Raw genomic sequence first — 18,438 nt, forward strand, 5'->3', positions numbered from 1 at the left:
ACTTCAGCTCCACCTTCCAGGCGCTCTGGGATGGCAACTTTGCTCCCTCGGCTTTAGGGAGCCCCATTCTTCTAGCTTATCTCCTAGTCCACACTCCCTTGGCCATTCTTCTGCCCCTTAGGCATGGTAGCCCCGCCCACATTCCCCTAACACACCTAAACAGCAGCCACATACCTAGGAGGCTATGGCTCTACCCTCTGAGATTCAGGAGACTGTGGCCCCACCCTTTGGAACTGAGAAGGCCCCACTTCCTGTGCTCCTTCTAACAGTTCTGCTGATCTCTGAGTTGCTCCAGGGATAGTCCTCTTCTTTTCTTGGAGGACAACAGATGTAGCTCCTTTGGCCTGTTGCCTATCCATAGAATTCTAATTGGTAGACAGCAATCTTTCCTTCTGTTTTTTCTCTGTACCCTTCTCGCTACACTGATGGTTTTTCTGCTGTGGTAGTTGGTTAGATCCATCAGTCACAGGCTTAATCTCTTTGACAAAAGATTGTGTAGCCGTGTGCTTGGTGAAAATTCTAGGACATGTGTTCTTAGTTTGTACAGCAAAATTTCCAAATCTTCAAGTTTTGTTTTCATTTTACATGGTTCATTTTTAAGTTCGTTTCTTTCTTCTCACATTTTACTACAAGTGGCAAGGAGAAACCACATTGTCTTTTTAAGACCTCGCTTAGAAGTCTCATCAACCAGATACTTAAGTTCATCACTTAAAAGTTCTACATTCTATCAAACATATGAACATAATTCAGACAAGTTCTTTGCCACTGCATGAAGAACATCGCCCTTCCTCCATTGTCCAGTCACATGTTCATCGTTTCCTTTTACAGCCTCACCAGAAGCACGTTTAGCATCCACATTTCTAGCAGCATTCTGTTGCTGGCGCCATAGGTATTCTCTAAGACGATAGAGACTTTCTTTATAGGTATCTTCACTTCCTTCTGAGCCCTCACCAGAATTGCTTTTGACACCCATAATTCTACCAACAGTCTAGGTACCTTAAAACTCATTGACCCTCTATCCATTACCAATTCCAAAACCGCTTACACATTTTAGGTGTTTGTTAGAGTGGCACTCCAACTTAATTATCTAGTGGTGCTCTAACGGAAACAGCACAAGTGGATGGCTTTAACAAACAAATTTATTTTCTCACAATTTAGGAGCCTAGAAATCTGAATTCATGGTGCCGGCTCTAGGGGAAGGCTTTCTTTCTGTGTCAGGCTCTAGAGAGAATGTCCTTGTCTCTTAAGCTTCTGCCTCCTGGTTCCTTGGCGATCTCCATGTATCTTGACATCTGTCTTACCCTGTCTCTTCTCTGCTTGCTTTAATTTCTTATATCTCAAAAGAGATTGACTCAAGACCTACCCTATAGTAATCCTGCCTTATTAACATAATAAAGACAACCCATTCCCAAATGGGATTATAACCACAGACATAGATGTTAGTATTTACAATACATATGTTGGGGGTACACAATTCAATGCATAACTGTGTGTGTGTTTTTAAATGATTGTTCACTAATCACCTGTCAGCATTACAGCTTATGCTTAGAAAATCCCCCCAGGGAAAGTTGTTTATATTTTAGGATTTTTGACACTGATATCGAAGTGACATATAATAATTATAATTCTCTGCCTGTGTCCCTCCTTTCTCACTTTCAGTGTAAATATTGGAAAAATACATCAAATGTTCCCTGACTCATTCTACTAGTCACTCCCGTTATCCTGATGTCTGCATTAGCTGTAGACTGTGATGACTCAGCAAATCCTCTAAAGTCTTATTTCGTGTCTAAGAATCCAGCAAATAAATATATGGTTGCTATCACAAGAAACATTAAATATTAATAAGTTCTCTTTGCTAGTTGAAGAGAAATAGGCTGTCTTTGAGCAAGATGGCTTAGGACTGTCCTATACCCATGAGTGGTGTGTGTGTGTGTGGTGTGTATGTGTAAGAAGAAGTAAAACCAAAAATACCAAACCCGCTGCTGTTGAGTCGATTCTGACTCATAGTGACCGTATAGGGCAGAGTAGAACTGCCCCATAGTTTCCAAGGAGTGCCTGGCAGATTTGAACTGCTGACCTTTTGGTCAGCAGCCATAGCAATTAACCATTACACCACCAGGGTTTCCAAGAAAAAGTAGGTTGGGTGTTTTTTTGTTTGTTTTGCTTTTGGGTGTTGGTTAGCATTTTTCACAAAAATAGGATCACAGTTTTTTGTATAAACCAAACTCATTGCCCTTGAGCCGATTCCAACTCATAATGACTTTATAGGACAGAGTAGAACTGCCCCATAAGGTTTCCAAGGAACACCTGGTGGATTTGAACTGCCGACTTTTTCGTCAGCAGCCGTAGCTCTTAACCACTACACCACCAGGGTTTCCAGTTTTTTGTATAGAGGTCTTGAAATCCTTAGATTTATTCCTAAGTATTTGATATTTTTATTGTAGGCCTTTTCTACATCCCGGTGAGCACTGTCCTCTGAGTTGGCACCTAAGAAGGTTATATACAAACAGCTTGTATACTGCCTGAAACACACCCTGTTCTGGAAATTCCCTCAGAGCTAGTTTATGAAACACCAGAAAGTTTAGGGTCAGATTTGTTGTTTGATCACAATCAGTGATACCTAGTTTAAATATCTTCCTTATTCACTAGTCAGAGTGGATTCTACGGCAACCAACGACAGTTCCAAAGGATAACTTTTAGTTGTACATGGATAGTCATGTACTGCATAATGTCCGTTCAGACAGTGCCTGACTGCCTGTACATCCGTCGTCACATAAGATTATAATAGATTCAGAATTCTAGTGGGCGAACAGGACATAGCAGAGGTACTTCACTAAGTATGGAGATCCAATCTGTCTCTCACTAGCTCTCGGGGTCTGCCCCGGAGCGGGTACGGGTGCCTATCCACTGCTGTCTGTCCCATCGTGCTCACCTCAGGCAGGCACCACCAGAGCTGCAAGGGGGAACCCCCACCAAAGCCACTGCCCCACTCAGCCTAGACACCTGGCCCCAGGCCAAGGCTCCTCCCACAGTGAAGGCTGCCTAAGGGTTGTCCTGGTCTAGCCAGGGTAGTAGCAGGAGGAAGAGCAGGAAAGGCAGCCAGGGGAGGAGGCAGAGGAGAAGGTGGGAGAGGGGTGAGCAGGGGATGGAAGAGCCCATTAGAGGGGACTGGGAAGGCAGGAAGGAAAAGACGCTGGCCAGCTGGATGGCATGTGTGTGCTATGGCAGGGGCCAAGCGCAGCTCTCAGAGACTGGGCCGTGACGACGCAGGACTTGAGCGGAACCAGTTTTCTCGAAGTCCCTTATCGCAGCACTGGCAGTCCCAGACCATCCGGTGACTATCCGCACCTGTCTCCTGTATAGAATATGGTGTTTGCACAACATCCAAATCACAATAGGTTTCACAGAACGTATTGTGGACGTTAATAGACTTACAGACTTAGAATTTGGGCATGAGTAGAATTTAGACTATTTAGTTGGTATCACCACCCACATCTATCAAAGTAATAAAACAAAACCCATTTTACCATAAAGGTGAAATGGTTTGCGCTGTATCACTGGTACTCTAATCCAGTACTTTTTTTTTTTTTTTGCTACAGTAACAATAAAATTCATTAAAATCATAACAAATTGTGGGCCTTATAGTGCCCTTTAAAATTATTTTCCTCATTTTTTAGTAGCACAAGAATAAAATTAAGTGTCTCCTAATGGGAAGGCCTTTCTTATTACCTATATACCACTTTTACTCTGTTTATATACTTGTCAGGTAATTGGATTCCAATCATGATTTCTTATTTGTTTGGTTTCATACCATTTAATTGAATTCCAATCATGATTTCTTGTTTGTTTGGCTTAATCCCGTTTCTTGAGCTTACTGTTGAGAAATTATACTCACGATGTGTTCTATACAGGTAAGCAGTGATATTGCCAACATTGTATGTTCACCACCACAAAGAGTTTAATCATATCAGACATTGTTTGAGTGGAGTAGGCAGTGCCATAGACTGTGACTGTGTGAAAAACAACCTTCAGGTCTACCGCACCTGCCGACAGTCTTTGGGGATGACCACTTATGAACAAAATCAAATTTTCTTATGAGGTTTTTTCTTTTTTCTTATGATACTTATAGTCAATGTGGAAACCCCGGTGGCGTAGTGGTTAAGTGCTATGGCTGCCTACCAAAAGGTCTGCAGTTCGAATCCACTAGGCGCTCCTTGGAAACTCTATGGGGCAGTTCTACTCTGTCCTGTAGGGTTGCTATGAGTTGGAATCGACTTGATGGCAATGGGTTTGGTTTTTTTGTTTTTTTTAATAGTCAGTGCCATGTAAATAGCAGGTTTATACAGTACAGATGTATTTATGATTTCTCTACCAACTTGAGTATAAGAAAAAATTGTCAGTTTTTAATTTGTCTGTTTTATCATTGGTTAAAATGCAGAATTTAGAATTTTGAGTATGTTGTTACTGTATATAGGTGCCTGGAATACTTACTAAGAAATGATGCAAATCCAGGGATCCGGGACAAGCAAGGATACAATGCTGTTCATTATTCAGCTGCTTATGGTCATCGCCTATGTCTTCAGCTGGTAAGGATCTGGAGTTTTTGTGGAAGGACTTACGTGAGTTTATATTATAATAATGTAAAGAAAATGAGAATAAATGCTTTAAGAATCATTCTATTTTGTTTTTTGATGTTTTAAAAATCCATACGCCTTTTAAATTCATACTCACCTCAGTAAGGTCTCTCATTCCCTTTTCCCTTCAAAAACAAAGAAGGAAGAAATTAGATCCCTAGAGAGGGCTACTTACATCCTTCACTTATACTACCCCATGTCTGTGTCTAGCATTTACTTCTCCTGCCTCCTTAAATAAATGTTTTCTAGAAGCTTCTTTGGAGCTATGACTGTGTCTTAATGTGAGAAATAAATGTCTCTGTGAAAAGAAGGGTACCCCCGTGTATTCTGGGAATTCTGAGAGGCTCATTTATTTTAGTCTCTCCTGATAAGGGAGACTCTATTTCTGCAAAAGAAATTTTTATTTCAACTGTAGTCTCATTCTGGAATATGCGCAAATTCACCCCCCTTTGCCAAACTAGAAGGAAAGTAAGGAGCAAGTGAAACAATACTTAGGTATGTGAACAGTAGCTTCATGTTACAGGTTCCTTTACTTAGACTTCCTTTATGAATTATGTTAAACTCTTCTTCCTTTCAAGGGAAAATACAGTTTAAGAAGAATGGGTATAAAACAAAGAGGAAGTTGACATATTTAATATAGCTTTTAGAACCCTGATACAGCAATGAGACCTTTTTTCTTAGGTGTTATAGCATCTTCAGACTAAAATCACAGTCCCATGCGTACAGATTTGTGGTCTGTTTTATTGTAAAATTAATTCGTCAAAGGACTTGGGTTTTTTGGAAGCAAAGGAAGCACAGATTCAGAGTAGAATTCCAGAGTCCTATATAAGTTAAAACCTACAGTTAACATTTCTCTTTCATACATACTAGTACTTTCTAAACTAAATATTTTTGTTTTGAACTTTGTTTCAGATTGCAAGTGAAACTCCTTTAGATGTTGTAAGTATTGGTCATTTTTTCCCCCTACCATTCAGAATATATTATATGGCATTTGGGAAATAGACTAAGCAGTACTGAAAGATCTCTTCACATTTGTGTGGTAAACCTTTCTTTCTAAGTACTGTTGTTTTGGCCAGCACAGCATTTTTGAGATTCACCATCTACAGAGTAATCTTTCTTCACCTAGAAATTTGAAAAGTAAATTTTGTTTCTTTGCTTTCATTAGAGCTGAAGCTGTTTTTTTATAGCCCTGGGAGCAAAGATAGTGACAGAAACCATGGATGTGGGACTTAAGGTTTGCTTACTTGGTGGCAGTTAAATAGCATTTCCTCCAGGCTCTTACTCTGTGGTCCGTATCACACTATCAAGATGGTCCTGTTCTATAAGCTTGCTGAATTAGTTTTTATAATGGTCTAGGATTTTTTCATACCGCTTCAATTACCAATTTATACTCTAAAATGGAATTGAACTTGGGGAAAGGGAAAAACTATAGTATATCTAAAAGTACCAGGTCTCTTGGGGGCAGGGAGTTTACGCTAATGGGAGAGGAACAACTCGGAAAACGAGGGTGAGAATGGTTGCACAACTCAAAGAATGCGTTCAGTGTCACTGAATTGTATATGTAGAAACTGTTGAATCGGTCTGTGTTTTGCTGTGTGTAATTCAACAACAAAATAAATAAAAATAACAGTTCCACTTCTGACATTTAAAACATACCTTTCTTTTTTAGTTAATGGAAACTTCGGGGACAGACATGCTGAATGATTCAGACAACAGAGCAACAATAAGCCCTTTGCACTTGGCTGTGAGTACTGCCTTCATAGCCAACTTGACGGCTGGCTTTACAAACACAATCTAATGTGATGACTCAAACTGGTACCCTGAACTTGTGTTCTCTATAATAATTACCATGGAATTAAAACTTAATAAAACCTTTTCATTTCAGAGAATTCTTTAGTGCTTTTGTATTTGTTTTTTAAACTGGTCCCTGGGCTTCCCCCAGGGCCTACTCAGACTATGCCCATGACAATGAATTTAAAAATGAACTGCCCTAGAAAAATGGCTTCTAACTTGCTAAGCAGATGGTATAAGCACTACAATTTCAGTGCTATCTCTGCAACTTTTTGCTTACTCTATTATTTTGGGACACTAGATATGTACTCACAGATCCTTAGATTGTGCATACTATAGCATTTGGCTGTATGATCTGTAATGTCCCTTTCAGGTTAAAATTCCTCTGAATTTTTCATTAGAATGTCAATCACTAAGAGGAGGAAGGTTAGGAGAGAGTGTGATAATTCCTTAAATGATATATGGGCATGAATTGCCTTGGAATTTTCAAGCAGAGCCCAATCTAGTTCTTTCTCTGTTGAAATAAGGATTAATATTTAAGTTTGGAGTCCTGGTGGCATAGTCATTAAGAGCTTAGCTGTGAACCAAAAGGTCAGCCATTCAAATCCACCAGCCCCTCCTCAGAAACTATGGGGTAGTTCTTTGTCCTGTAGGGTCGCTATGAGTTGCAATCAACTCGACGGCAACGGATTTGGTTGGTTTTTTATACTTAAGTTTAGGAGTCCCTGGGTAGTGCAAACAGTTATGTGCTCAACTAGTAGCCGAAAGGTTGGTGGTTCAAACTGGCACCTCAGAAGATGCCTGGCTGTCTGCCTTCAAAAGGTCACAGCCTTGAAAATCCTATGGAGGGAGCAGTTCTAGTCTGCACACACAGGGTCGCTGTGAATTGGAATTGACTCTACAGCAGCTAACAGAAACAACATATTTAAATGAATGTGGTGCACTTAAGTTCCGTGATCCATTTCGTTATTACTTATCACTTGTACTATTACTTTTTACCTTAATATTCTCCTGGCAAATGTTCTGACACTTTGATATACTACATTTAATTTTCTGCTGCCTTTTTGCTCCCTTTTTCCCCTCTAGTACTTCCTGTCATGTTCTCAGTGACTCAGAAGGCATGCCCAAGCTTCTTGCTTCCATGGCCTTTGAGTCCTTAGAAGCCTATTACCCCTCCCAGGCTGGAGGAAATGGTAATTTTGCTCTTAGTGCTAAGAAATTAAGACTGAGCAGATGACTAGGCAATTCTTGAGTCAGCATCATTGTTTTCATCATAATGATAGCACTGTCGTTTCTTGAGTACTTACTAGGTGCCAGACTAAGTATTTTGCAGCCTTTGAGTACATTATCTCAAAAAGGCTAGGAGGGTAAGTGTTTTACAGATAAGGAATTGGAACTTCAGAGAAGTTAAATGGCTTATCTAAAATCTGACAGCTGTGCAATGGCAGGGCTTAGTCTTAACAGATTCCAAAGTTCTGTTGTTTTCCTAAGCGTTTCCAACAAAACTAGGTCCTCAAATGGTTTTGTCAAATAGTATTCCATGATCAAATAAGTTTGGAAATGCTTCTGTTTCTGCCTGTTGGAGATTCAGTACCATTGCCATCAAGTCAATTCTGACTCATAGCAACCCTATAGGACAGAGTAGAACTGCTCCACAGGGTTTCCAGGCAGAAGCCGGTAGATTCGAACTGCCGACCTTGTGGCTAGCAGCGGCACTCTTAACTGCGGCACCACCAGGGCTCCAAAGATTGAATAAATATCAGCATATTAAAGGCTTCAAAAAGTCCTGCAATCTGTAGGGCTGTCTTACTAACTTAATTTTTGAAATGGTAGGATGATAGTTTCTTTAGAATATTTATGTTTGTGTCCTTCCCCTCACTCCATTGCCCCCTAATTTGGCAAGTTTCCCTTTTTGCACATACAGTTTAACAACATACTCTACATTGGAATAGTATTTTTAAGTTGAAATGGAAACAGCTTTTTGATTTAGCAGTTAGACTCAGTCAGCTGTGATTATGCCACCAAACTGTTGAATTTTATGCCTGTCCCAAAATTACTTGAAGTGATTTTCCTTTTAAACTCTCCCATCCAGGACAACCTGGTGCGGTGAAAATACACCGGTCTGGGGCTCAAAGAACCTGACCTTGATTCCTTACTTCATGCTACCTATAGGCGTGCAGGTTCCCACCCTCAGCGGGTTCGTGCTTTCAGTCCTTTATAAGGATATCATGAGAGGAAGAACCCTGTGACAAATCATTGTGACTCCTAGTCATCCTTCTATTTTCTATACACACATTTCTCAAAGCTCGTTCTTTTAGTAGCATATCTCATTGTTCTTATACTGAGGAACAAGATTAGATGTGATCCTAGGACAGTGCAGTTCACTGATCGAGAGTCACTTTAAACTTGGAGACAGTGAAGCCTATGTCCTACACAGAAGCATCAAAGAGATCAGTAAGGCCCAGAGTAACTTCTGTTGTTGGTACTTTCTGACATTTTCCACAAGAAATAGCTTTACAGCTCTTTGATGGAATATAGAGCCCTCTTCTAGGTAAGTTACCTTTTTTTTTTTCCAGATTAGAAGCAAGTGAGAGCTCAAGTACAGTAGAATTTTATAGGTTTTTCACTTTACAGTGAAAAGTTCACATGTGATAATTTACCAACCTAGTACTTTTTTTAGTAAGCTGTAAGTTAGGATGGTATCAGAAAATGATGGGTAAAGTTCTCTTAGCTGCAGAGTAGCGGTGTGAGTAAACTAGATAAAATGTTCCGTATCATGCCGGGACTATGTCTTGTGATTACTTTGTCCTGCAAGTAATGGATGTTGAGTTGACATGCTGGTTTTTAAGAACAAATCATCTGGAAAACCCCTTATCAGACTGTAAAGCAGTGGGCTTCAGTCTGACAAATCATCAAATCTTCTTGCTATCTTGTACGATTAGCACAATGCCTGGTCCATGGCAGATATTTAAGCAAGCCTCATTCCAAGTATTTTTGTGCTGAAGGAAAGTTTATTTCTGAGATACAGCATCTTACAGAGTGGGTATGGATGGTTGCTTTAATTTAAGAAGGCAGGAGACTTGAGCACTGTTGCTGGCTTTGGACTTAGGATCAAAGCCCTAATTGAATCCATGTCACACAACTGTTGAATATCTGCCATGGACCAGGTATTTGCATATTCATGAGAAGATCATCTGTCATCTGAACTTTTATTATTTGCAGAATAGCCATTCCCTAACCCCTACTGTGCTGACGGAAAAATCTATAGGTAACTTTCTGAATTCCGAATATAGAAATTGTGGATTATCTCCATAATAATAATAATAATGTGAAGACAGAAGTACCACTTCTTTTATACTTTCTAAAGTATTTGGTAAGTCACTCTAGATATGCAGTTTTTTAATTTACATTTTTATCTCATTTCCAGGCCTATCATGGTCACCATCAAGCACTGGAAGTGTTGGTACAGTCTTTGTTAGATCTCGATGTGAGAAATAATAGTGGAAGAACACCCTTGGATCTTGCAGCATTTAAGGGCCATGTTGAATGTGTGGATGTACTTATTAACCAGGGAGCCTCAATCTTAGTAAAAGATTACGTTTTAAAGAGAACACCTATACATGCTGCAGGTACACCAAATACTGTGCCTGATGTATTTATCACTTTCTACCTAACTTGCTTCTTCTTTTTCAACTTGTAGAATTTATTGCTCTTGGTAATTGTCCAAACAATTTCATTAACTTGAAATGGTAGAATGATTGTATTCTTAGGGAAAAGTTAACAAATTATAATCACTTAAAAAAATCATTATCTGCTTCAGAAATTGGATTTATGTAATGCTCTTACTACTGAGATGCTGCATCAACAAAGTAATGCAGTATGGTTTTGCTTTCTGATGGAAGTTGTTCGGGATTGCATTGTGCTTTCATTTAGCAGTTGGTGTGCATTGTGACTCACTGTGTCAATGTGTACTACATTGATCATTTTTTTGGAGAAGATTTAAAGGACCCACATTATTCAAGACCTGGTCCATGCTATGATTCTTTTGGTGGTGTAGATGTGTGAAAAATCCAGAGATCATTAACCAGTTCGTTATAATAACTTGATACTCGCTGTGAGTCACTAGCAGATGCAGACTCACAGCTACTCTACGGGAATTAGTACTAAGCAGTAAAATGAACACCAACCAGTTTTCACCTTAAATAACCAAGACTACTAGAATTTAAGAAATCCTAACCACGTATTTTTCTCATCCCAATAAAGGCTATCTTTATATGATTGGAGTCATTTAGCTTAGTCTCTTTGTATAGAGTAATCCTTAAGATCACATTTCAGTATTGGTCTTGAACTTTGTTTCTAGTCCCACTGTTAACCAGAGCAGCCTTTTAGAAACTATCAGATATTCAAGAGCTCAGAGGCAAATCTTTTAATAATAGACTAATGAATGTGTACATATAAACTGCTATGTGGTATGAATAAGAGTTCAAAATGCTGTCGTTTTCTATTCTCCTGAAAAAGAGTGACGTTATATATCATTCTGCAACTATAAAAATAGTATTGTAGCCACAGATGATTTACAGAGCTAATTTAAGGCTTTCATGGAGTATTTGCACTCTTTCTGTTGTTGTTGAGAATATCCACAGCAGAACATATACCAATTCAACAGTTTCTGCGTATACAATTCAGCGACATTGATTACATTCTTGGAGTTGTGCAGCCATTCTCACCCTCCTTTACTGAGTTCTTAAAAGAGTAAAATGCTCAAGGCAGACATTCTTCACTAATTAAGCTAAACTATTGTTTGGTTTAAAGAAGACTTTAGGGATATTTGAGTGTTTGCACTCTTAACAGATAAATATTGAACCAAGACAGTAGCCAGTCCTTCAGAAATGGTTAAGCAATGCTGTACAGACTAGCGTAAGTCTTACCCACTGAAAAAGCTGTAGTTACTGTTAGCATCTGCCTTTCAATAAATGCAAGCCTTGGTTCTGTAGCTGCCTTTCAAATTTGGAAGTCTACAAAGTGTCGTCTCAAGACTCCTGTGTCATGAAAAAAATCACTGAGAGTCTTTGTGGACGTTAACCAGTTTTTTTCCACAGCGATGTTTTGAGCTTAGGTGACACACAAACTTACCAGTAGCTGTTGCACACTTAGTGTGTAAGTGAATTGATAAAAATAATAACAGTGAGCCAAATGCAGCCTCCTTGAACCACTCCTAAGTGGCGTGACACTTGCTGCTGACTAAACTGTGAGAGTGGCCGGCAGAGTGGAGCATACAGGTGGGGGTGGGGGATTTTTTGAGCCACGAGTCTTAACAACTGTGAGGATGTGATACAGCTGTTAGAAGGTACTGCGGCGTATCAGGCGCTGAGTGTGCTTTCACTAGTACTGTCATCTTTCATTTAGGAAGAATAGTGATATACATTTCTTTTTATCTCATTGTGTGGCTTATGTATTTCTTTAAACTTCAAACATTATTATACTATGGGCAGGACCTACGTTTTGCAGAGGGTTTAACTTACCTTAAAAGCTTACCGTTTCCTTTGTACCATTGCTTTATGCATTTGGATATGTAAATGCCGTCTTTAGATACATCATTTTCCCTTTTATTACTGTATATGTGTCATTTGGGATTTTTTTTTCCAGCTGTAAGTAACAGAGTACCCGGCTAAAAGTGGCTGAAATGGCAGGGGTTTAGTCTCTCAAAGAAGATGTCCAGAGATGGACACAGTTCCAGGCTTAGCTGAGTCAGAAATGGTATCACAGCTCTGGATCAGATTCTCTGTTCTCCTGTCTTTGTACTCACGTTGCGAGATGGCTGCTGCTGCTTTACAGGATCACATCCAGAAGCAGGAAAGAAGGGGGACTTTTCATTATCAGGGATAAAATACTTCCCAGAAGCCCTCCTGACATCTTACATCTCAGTGGTCACAACTGGATCATGTGCTCACCTTGAAACCAGTCGCTGGCAAAGGGGAGTGAGGTTTCTATGATAAGATTCGTCTGATCATGATTTCATCCTTAGGGCTAGAGCCCGGCCACCCTTGACCACATTGTCATCACCAGAGAGCTAAGTAAAGTGACCGTTCTATTAGCAAGGTAGTTGATGAGGAATGGCTGCTGGGTAGGCAGTCTGTACCCCTGCTGTGACTTACTATGAGAAATTTGTATATATTCATCTTGTCAACAAAGGCAGTAGAAACTTTCTTTGATGTACCCATAAGTAATTTTCTTTCTTGAATATTAAATTCAACAAAACTCTCACAAAATTATTTTATAGAAGATGTGCTTAAAGGTGGACATTTTCTGGCTTATCATTACTAAAAATTTTAAATTTCACTTTACAGCAACAAACGGTCATTCAGAATGCTTGCGGCTATTAATAGGAAATGCAGAACCACAGAATGCAGTAGATATTCAAGATGGAAATGGACAGTAAGTTTTAATAATTTTTAAATTATATTTAAGAAGTTGGTTGATTCTTCATACTTTTGTCTCTAATAGTTAAATTTGTCATAGAATGTAACTGAGTATTATTATATATGGTTTTTTAATTTAAGTATACTCTAAGGTTGCATCACAAAATGACATATTTAGAAAATAGGCACGACACTGTTATTCATAAAATGAACTCAGTAAGCAATAGCACTGAACCTATTCCTTTTGGTGCTCAGGACTCCTCTGATGCTGTCTGTTCTCAATGGGCACACGGACTGTGTTTACTCACTACTGAACAAAGGAGCAAATGTAGATGCCAAAGACAAATGGGGAAGGACAGCATTGCATAGAGGGGTAAGCAGAAACGTTCCCATCTCCTTTCCAGAAGCTTTTATGACCTCATATTACCTTGCACTGAATTGGGGTGTGTTTAGTTTTTTTCATTAAATTTTTACCACATAATCTTTACTTGGTTTTTTTTTTTTTTTTTTCTCGTTGTTGTTTTTTAGTAAATTTTAATTTTTGAGCCCTAATTTTGGACAACTACAAAGCACAAATTAATCCAGGGAACAATGTTGTTGGCACAAAATTTTAAAATCCTGAGTAGAATATCTGTACTTGACATGTAGTACCCACCATGATATATTTGACTACATGCAAATTGTTTTTCTTTCAGGCAGTTACAGGTCATGAAGAATGTGTAGATGCATTACTTCAACATGGTGCTAAGTGCTTACTTCGGGATAGCAGAGGCCGGACACCGATACACTTGTCAGCTGCTTGCGGACACATTGGTGTTCTTGGAGCCCTTTTGCAGTCAGCAGCGTCTGTGGATGCCAATCCAGCCACGGCAGACAATCATGGATACACAGCTCTTCACTGGGCTTGCTACAACGGTTAAGTACACAGATAAACAAACCTGCATTAACTGCCTGCTCTGCATTAAATGCCTGTTATATACCAAGCAGGGACAGCTAACTGTAATGCACATTAATTGGGATATTAATGAGAATGACCTGTTTATACGGTAAAGTTAAAGTTCAAGATTAATAGGAGGCCCGGGAACAATCTACTGGGTAGTTACGTCTCACTCCTGTCGCTTGTCATGCTAAAGCTAAGATGCTGCTGTCAAAGACACTTATTACGCCATGACTGTGTGACATTTTTGTTACTTCAAGTTTGTTTTTTTTTTTTTTTTTTTCATTTTTAAGAGGCATTTGTAGTATTTATTTCCAATGCCTTTTATATGTTTGTATTTTGATTATTGTTTTTACTTTCTGAATGCAGTTGTACTAGGAAAAAAGACAAGGGAGAAATGATGAAATGCACCACAATCTAAACCGAAATCTGTGTATGTTTTCTGAGCACGTCACAAGATAAGACCCTTATATCAACATTGACGTTCAGCAGGTGGTAGAAGTAGAAACTTTAATGGGTTAATTTTACTACATGATCAGAGCAGGATTATTTTTAGCTTCCTAGAGGTTCACAGTCATATTTATTCTTTTTACAGTTAGACTCACAAAAGATCATTTAGGAAAACAAAAATTTTTAAGGTATCGATGTTAAAAATGAAGTTGGGCTTATGAGATGATCATTAATCAAAATAATTTAAGTAATGAAATGTGTTGAGACGTGTTAATTTTGTCCTTGCATAGGGCCGTAGATTGGATCATCTTAGAAAATGCTCCCCAGGCACATTCAATGCAGTGAGCATCAGTCCTGTCAACATTTGGGCCTAGGGCTTTAGCAGGGAAAAGAGAGGTTTTTTATTTGTTTTGAATTTCAGTGTTGAGTTGAGATTAATGTTAGTTGTGATAGCACATCTACAAAACTGTAGTTCACAGTTCTAGCAACTTTCCTTCAAAATGTAGAGAAGATATAAATTGTCCCTTTATATAAATACCCACTTGATAAAATAGTATCTGTTCTAAAATCCAACTGACTGACTTGTCAGAGTTGAAGTTTGCTGTCTTTCTGTAATATGTTGCTTGATGGTTCTTCCACTGGGAGCCCTTCTGACAGATAATGGTGGCTTTTAGTGATGGAGGAGAAATCTGAATCTTGCCAAAGAAAACCAAACCTGTTGCCATCGAGTCGATTCTGACTCAGAGCGACCCTGTAGGGTCAGAGGACAGAGTAGAACTGCCCCATAAATATTTCGATATGTATTTTCTAGAACAGTATTTTTATTTTCTTATTAGTCCTTGTGCCAGAGTTGAGAGGTCCATTCTTTTGCTGTGAAAAAGTTTTGGGATCTTGTTGAGGATGCCCCTGTGATGACTATTGGTTATCCACAGTGAGCACTCTGATGGCACTGTGAAAAGCTTGGGTAGTTGAAGGTATTGCTAATTCAAAAGTTTAGCTTAGTTTATTTCATTTTTACTACCTCAGACCCTTAACCAGAACAGTTTTGAAAACTATGAAGTATAACCTTTGGGTTTTGACTTCTCTTTTTACTTTTTCACCTCACTAGAGTTGGTATTTAATGACTATAGTGAAGTGGCCAAAGAATGGTCCTAAGTCAGAGAAGATACTTTATTTTGCCATTGGAATTTGGTTTGTTTTTATTCTGTAGTTGACATTTTACGAGTATAAGGACTACCTGAACAGTGGCAAAGCATCTGCAGATGTGAACTTGGTTTAAGAAGTCAGTGAGATAAAACTCTGCAGAAGCAAAGACTTGTATTGTTCTTTTTTTTTTTTAAATGTATCAGTGAGAATTCATACCATTCAAAAATTCATACATTAAGGATGTTTTTCTTTCAAGAAGGCAGAACATTTTGTTGTAAATGTGTTGTTGTACTGTCCTTCAGGGAGTTGCTCTATTCTGACATTTTCTGTCAGGTCTATATGGAGAGCACTGTTGCCCTAAGGTTGAGTTTCCACTCTGTCACTGCTGAATTGGGACTCGCTAAGCACGTTTTGTACAAGACAGAATTTTGCATGAACTGCGTGCCTGGTTGCCATTTAAAGATCAACAGATGTGTCTAATTTCAAGACTGTAGCGAAATTGTGGTGATTCTGAATTGAGCTGGAAGAAATTAAATATACATTGACTGTGTGCAGTAAGAGACCATAGAGGCAGTCTAAAATTAATACCATATTTATAGCTAAAAGCCTGTTTTATAATTCGGCATTCTGAGAGTAAAATCTGTAAAATGGTTTTACTTTGACTAGTAATTATTGTACGGCTGGAAAGGAAATGGGAAGCAGTCCAACAGAACAGAACAGCCTTTCTCTCAAAATTAAAATGGAATTATGGCCAGGTTTTAGAAAAGAACTGGCTACACATACTAAACTTCAAAAAAAACCTCAGCACTAAACAAAATTTCAGTTTATGTAATCAGTCATAGAACTTAAGAGCACTTATATTATCTCATTTGTTCCTTTTTTAAAGTTGTCAATTTTTCTGAAGCTTTAAGTATCCCGAGAATACCCATCTGAAACATGGACCAGCTTTATCATTCTGTCTTTCATAAACTAGGAGACAAAGTGGTGAGACTGTCAGCTTGATATCTCCCAGTAATGATTGCTGGAGGCAACCAAGAGTCCTAAGACTCCCTTTTCTCTGTCTGCACTCTACTAACATAGTGGTTCTCAAATCTTTAGGTCTCAGGATCCCTTTACACTCTTAACTTACTGTGAAGCCCAAAGAGCTTTCATTTAATATCAATATAGGTATTGATATTAACTGTGGAGCCCTGGTGCTGCAGTGGTTAAGAGCTACAGCTGTTAATCAAAAGGTTGCCAGTTCGAACCCACTAGCCGCTCCTTGGAAACCCTGTGGAACAGTTCTGCCCTGCCCTGTAGGGTCGCTATGAGTCAAAATTTACAGCAATTGATTTGGTTTTGGGTTTTTGTGTTAGAAATTAGAACTAAGAGTTTTTTAAGTATGTATTAATTTATATGAAAATAACAATATTAAATCTATTACATGTTAATATAAATAACATTTGTATGAAGAATAACATCCCTCCCCCCCCCTTTTTTTTTAAATGAGAAGAGTGGCAAATCTCTTTAATGGCTGGCTTAAGAAAAGGCAGTTGGATTTTTGTATCTTCCCCTGCATTCAGTCTTCTCTGATATCACTCCAGTGTTCAGACCACACCAGGAGAACCAGGAAAATGGAAGGGTCTTAAATCAATATGCACAGCTTTGCAATGTTACTTTTTTGTAGTGAATTAACATTCAGAGAAATGGCATTAAAGCAGGGTTTTCAATCTCAGCATTATTGATATCATGGACCAGATGATTCTTTGTTTTGAGGGGCTGTCCTGTGCATTACAAGATATTTAGCAGTACCCCTGGCCTCTATCATCTAGATACCAGTACCAGGTCAGCTGTAATAAGCAATATTATCTCCGTACATTACCAAAGGTCCCCTGAGGAGAGGGGCAAGATCACCTCTAGTTGAGAACCCCTGAATTAGAGAAAACAAACTGACAAAAGATGTAACACAATTACAGGTTTCCGAAAAAGAATTTTTTCCCCAGTAGAATAAAGATTAAGTTGAACTATTCTTTGAGGACGTTAGAATAATTTTAAAAGAAAATACAGTATTTATTAGCCAAATATTAAACAGCGAAAATAAATAAAGAGGCTATATGTAAGAATGTTAGTTATTCCTAAAGCAGATCCTAAGCGACAAGTGGAATAAAGGAAGCAACATTTTCTTGGCAGCAATTAGTACATCAGTTGGGGTATTTTTACTAAAACCCTGGCTTTGAACTTTACGTTAAGAAATTCTGAGGTTTTCAAACTTCCCTCTCTTCAAAGTAGTTCTTAAAATTGTGAGACTTTTATCTCTCAGTAGTCAATATATTTGTCCTTGAGTCCTTGGAGGGACTCAAACCTCCAGCCTTTCGATTAGCAGCAGAACACATTTGTGAGGCAATTTGTGGGAAAATTTCCTAGAAATGATATTGCTGGGTTAGAGTTCCCCCAGAGGTGCCTCAGGTGAGAGGCTTGGTGATCTACATCTGGAAAATCAACCATCGAAAACCCCATGGAGCACAGTTCAGCTCTGACACACATGGGGTCACCATGAGTCAGAATTGACTTGATGTTCCCACAGATGTGCTTGTAGAAATATGTACTGGAATGTTTCATTACAGCGCTGTTGATAATATCACAAAAAGAAAAAACCCTAGCAATCTCCTGGAAATCCATAAAGAAATTAAATCATTATGATACTTCTCTGATATTAGGAAGTTCTTTGAAACATTCAGGAATAAAGTATCTGTCTATTATGGAAGGATACGTGCAATTGTGATATTACGCCAGTGTTCAGACCAGACTTTGAGTACCACTGTACAAGGGGAGAAAAAAATTGCTGTTGAGTGGATTCCAACTTATAGCAACCCTTCAGGACAGACTAGAATTGCCCCAAAGAGTTTCCAAGGCAGTAAATCTTCACTGAAGCAGACTGCCACATCTTTCTGCCTTGGAGCAGCTGGTGGGTTCGAACCACTGTACTTTTGGTTGCCATCTGAGTGCTTTAATTGCTGCATCACCAGGGCTCACAAGGAAAATAGAAGGGTCTTAAATCAATACTGGACAACTTCGCAATGTT

General features: G+C 38.8%; 1 protein-coding gene across 7 annotated transcripts in view; it reads left to right on the forward strand.

Annotated features, from left to right (window-relative positions):
- Nucleotides 1-18,438, forward strand: part of ANKRD28 (ankyrin repeat domain 28) — a 221,893-nt gene that overhangs the window by 190,571 nt on the left and 12,884 nt on the right. For all 7 annotated transcript variants that reach the window (XM_010600471.3, XM_010600472.3, XM_023540020.2 and 4 more), the window contains 7 exons: nt 4,475-4,586; nt 5,547-5,573; nt 6,304-6,378; nt 9,853-10,054; nt 12,773-12,860; nt 13,100-13,217; nt 13,540-13,759. In XM_010600471.3, coding sequence (XP_010598773.1) covers nt 4,475-4,586; nt 5,547-5,573; nt 6,304-6,378; nt 9,853-10,054; nt 12,773-12,860; nt 13,100-13,217; nt 13,540-13,759 — 842 coding nt within the window. The remainder of the gene's footprint in view (nt 1-4,474; nt 4,587-5,546; nt 5,574-6,303; nt 6,379-9,852; nt 10,055-12,772; nt 12,861-13,099; nt 13,218-13,539; nt 13,760-18,438) is intronic.

The sequence above is a fragment of the Loxodonta africana genome, chromosome 27 (assembly GCF_030014295.1).
Source record: "Loxodonta africana isolate mLoxAfr1 chromosome 27, mLoxAfr1.hap2, whole genome shotgun sequence".
NCBI lineage: Eukaryota > Metazoa > Chordata > Mammalia > Proboscidea > Elephantidae > Loxodonta > Loxodonta africana.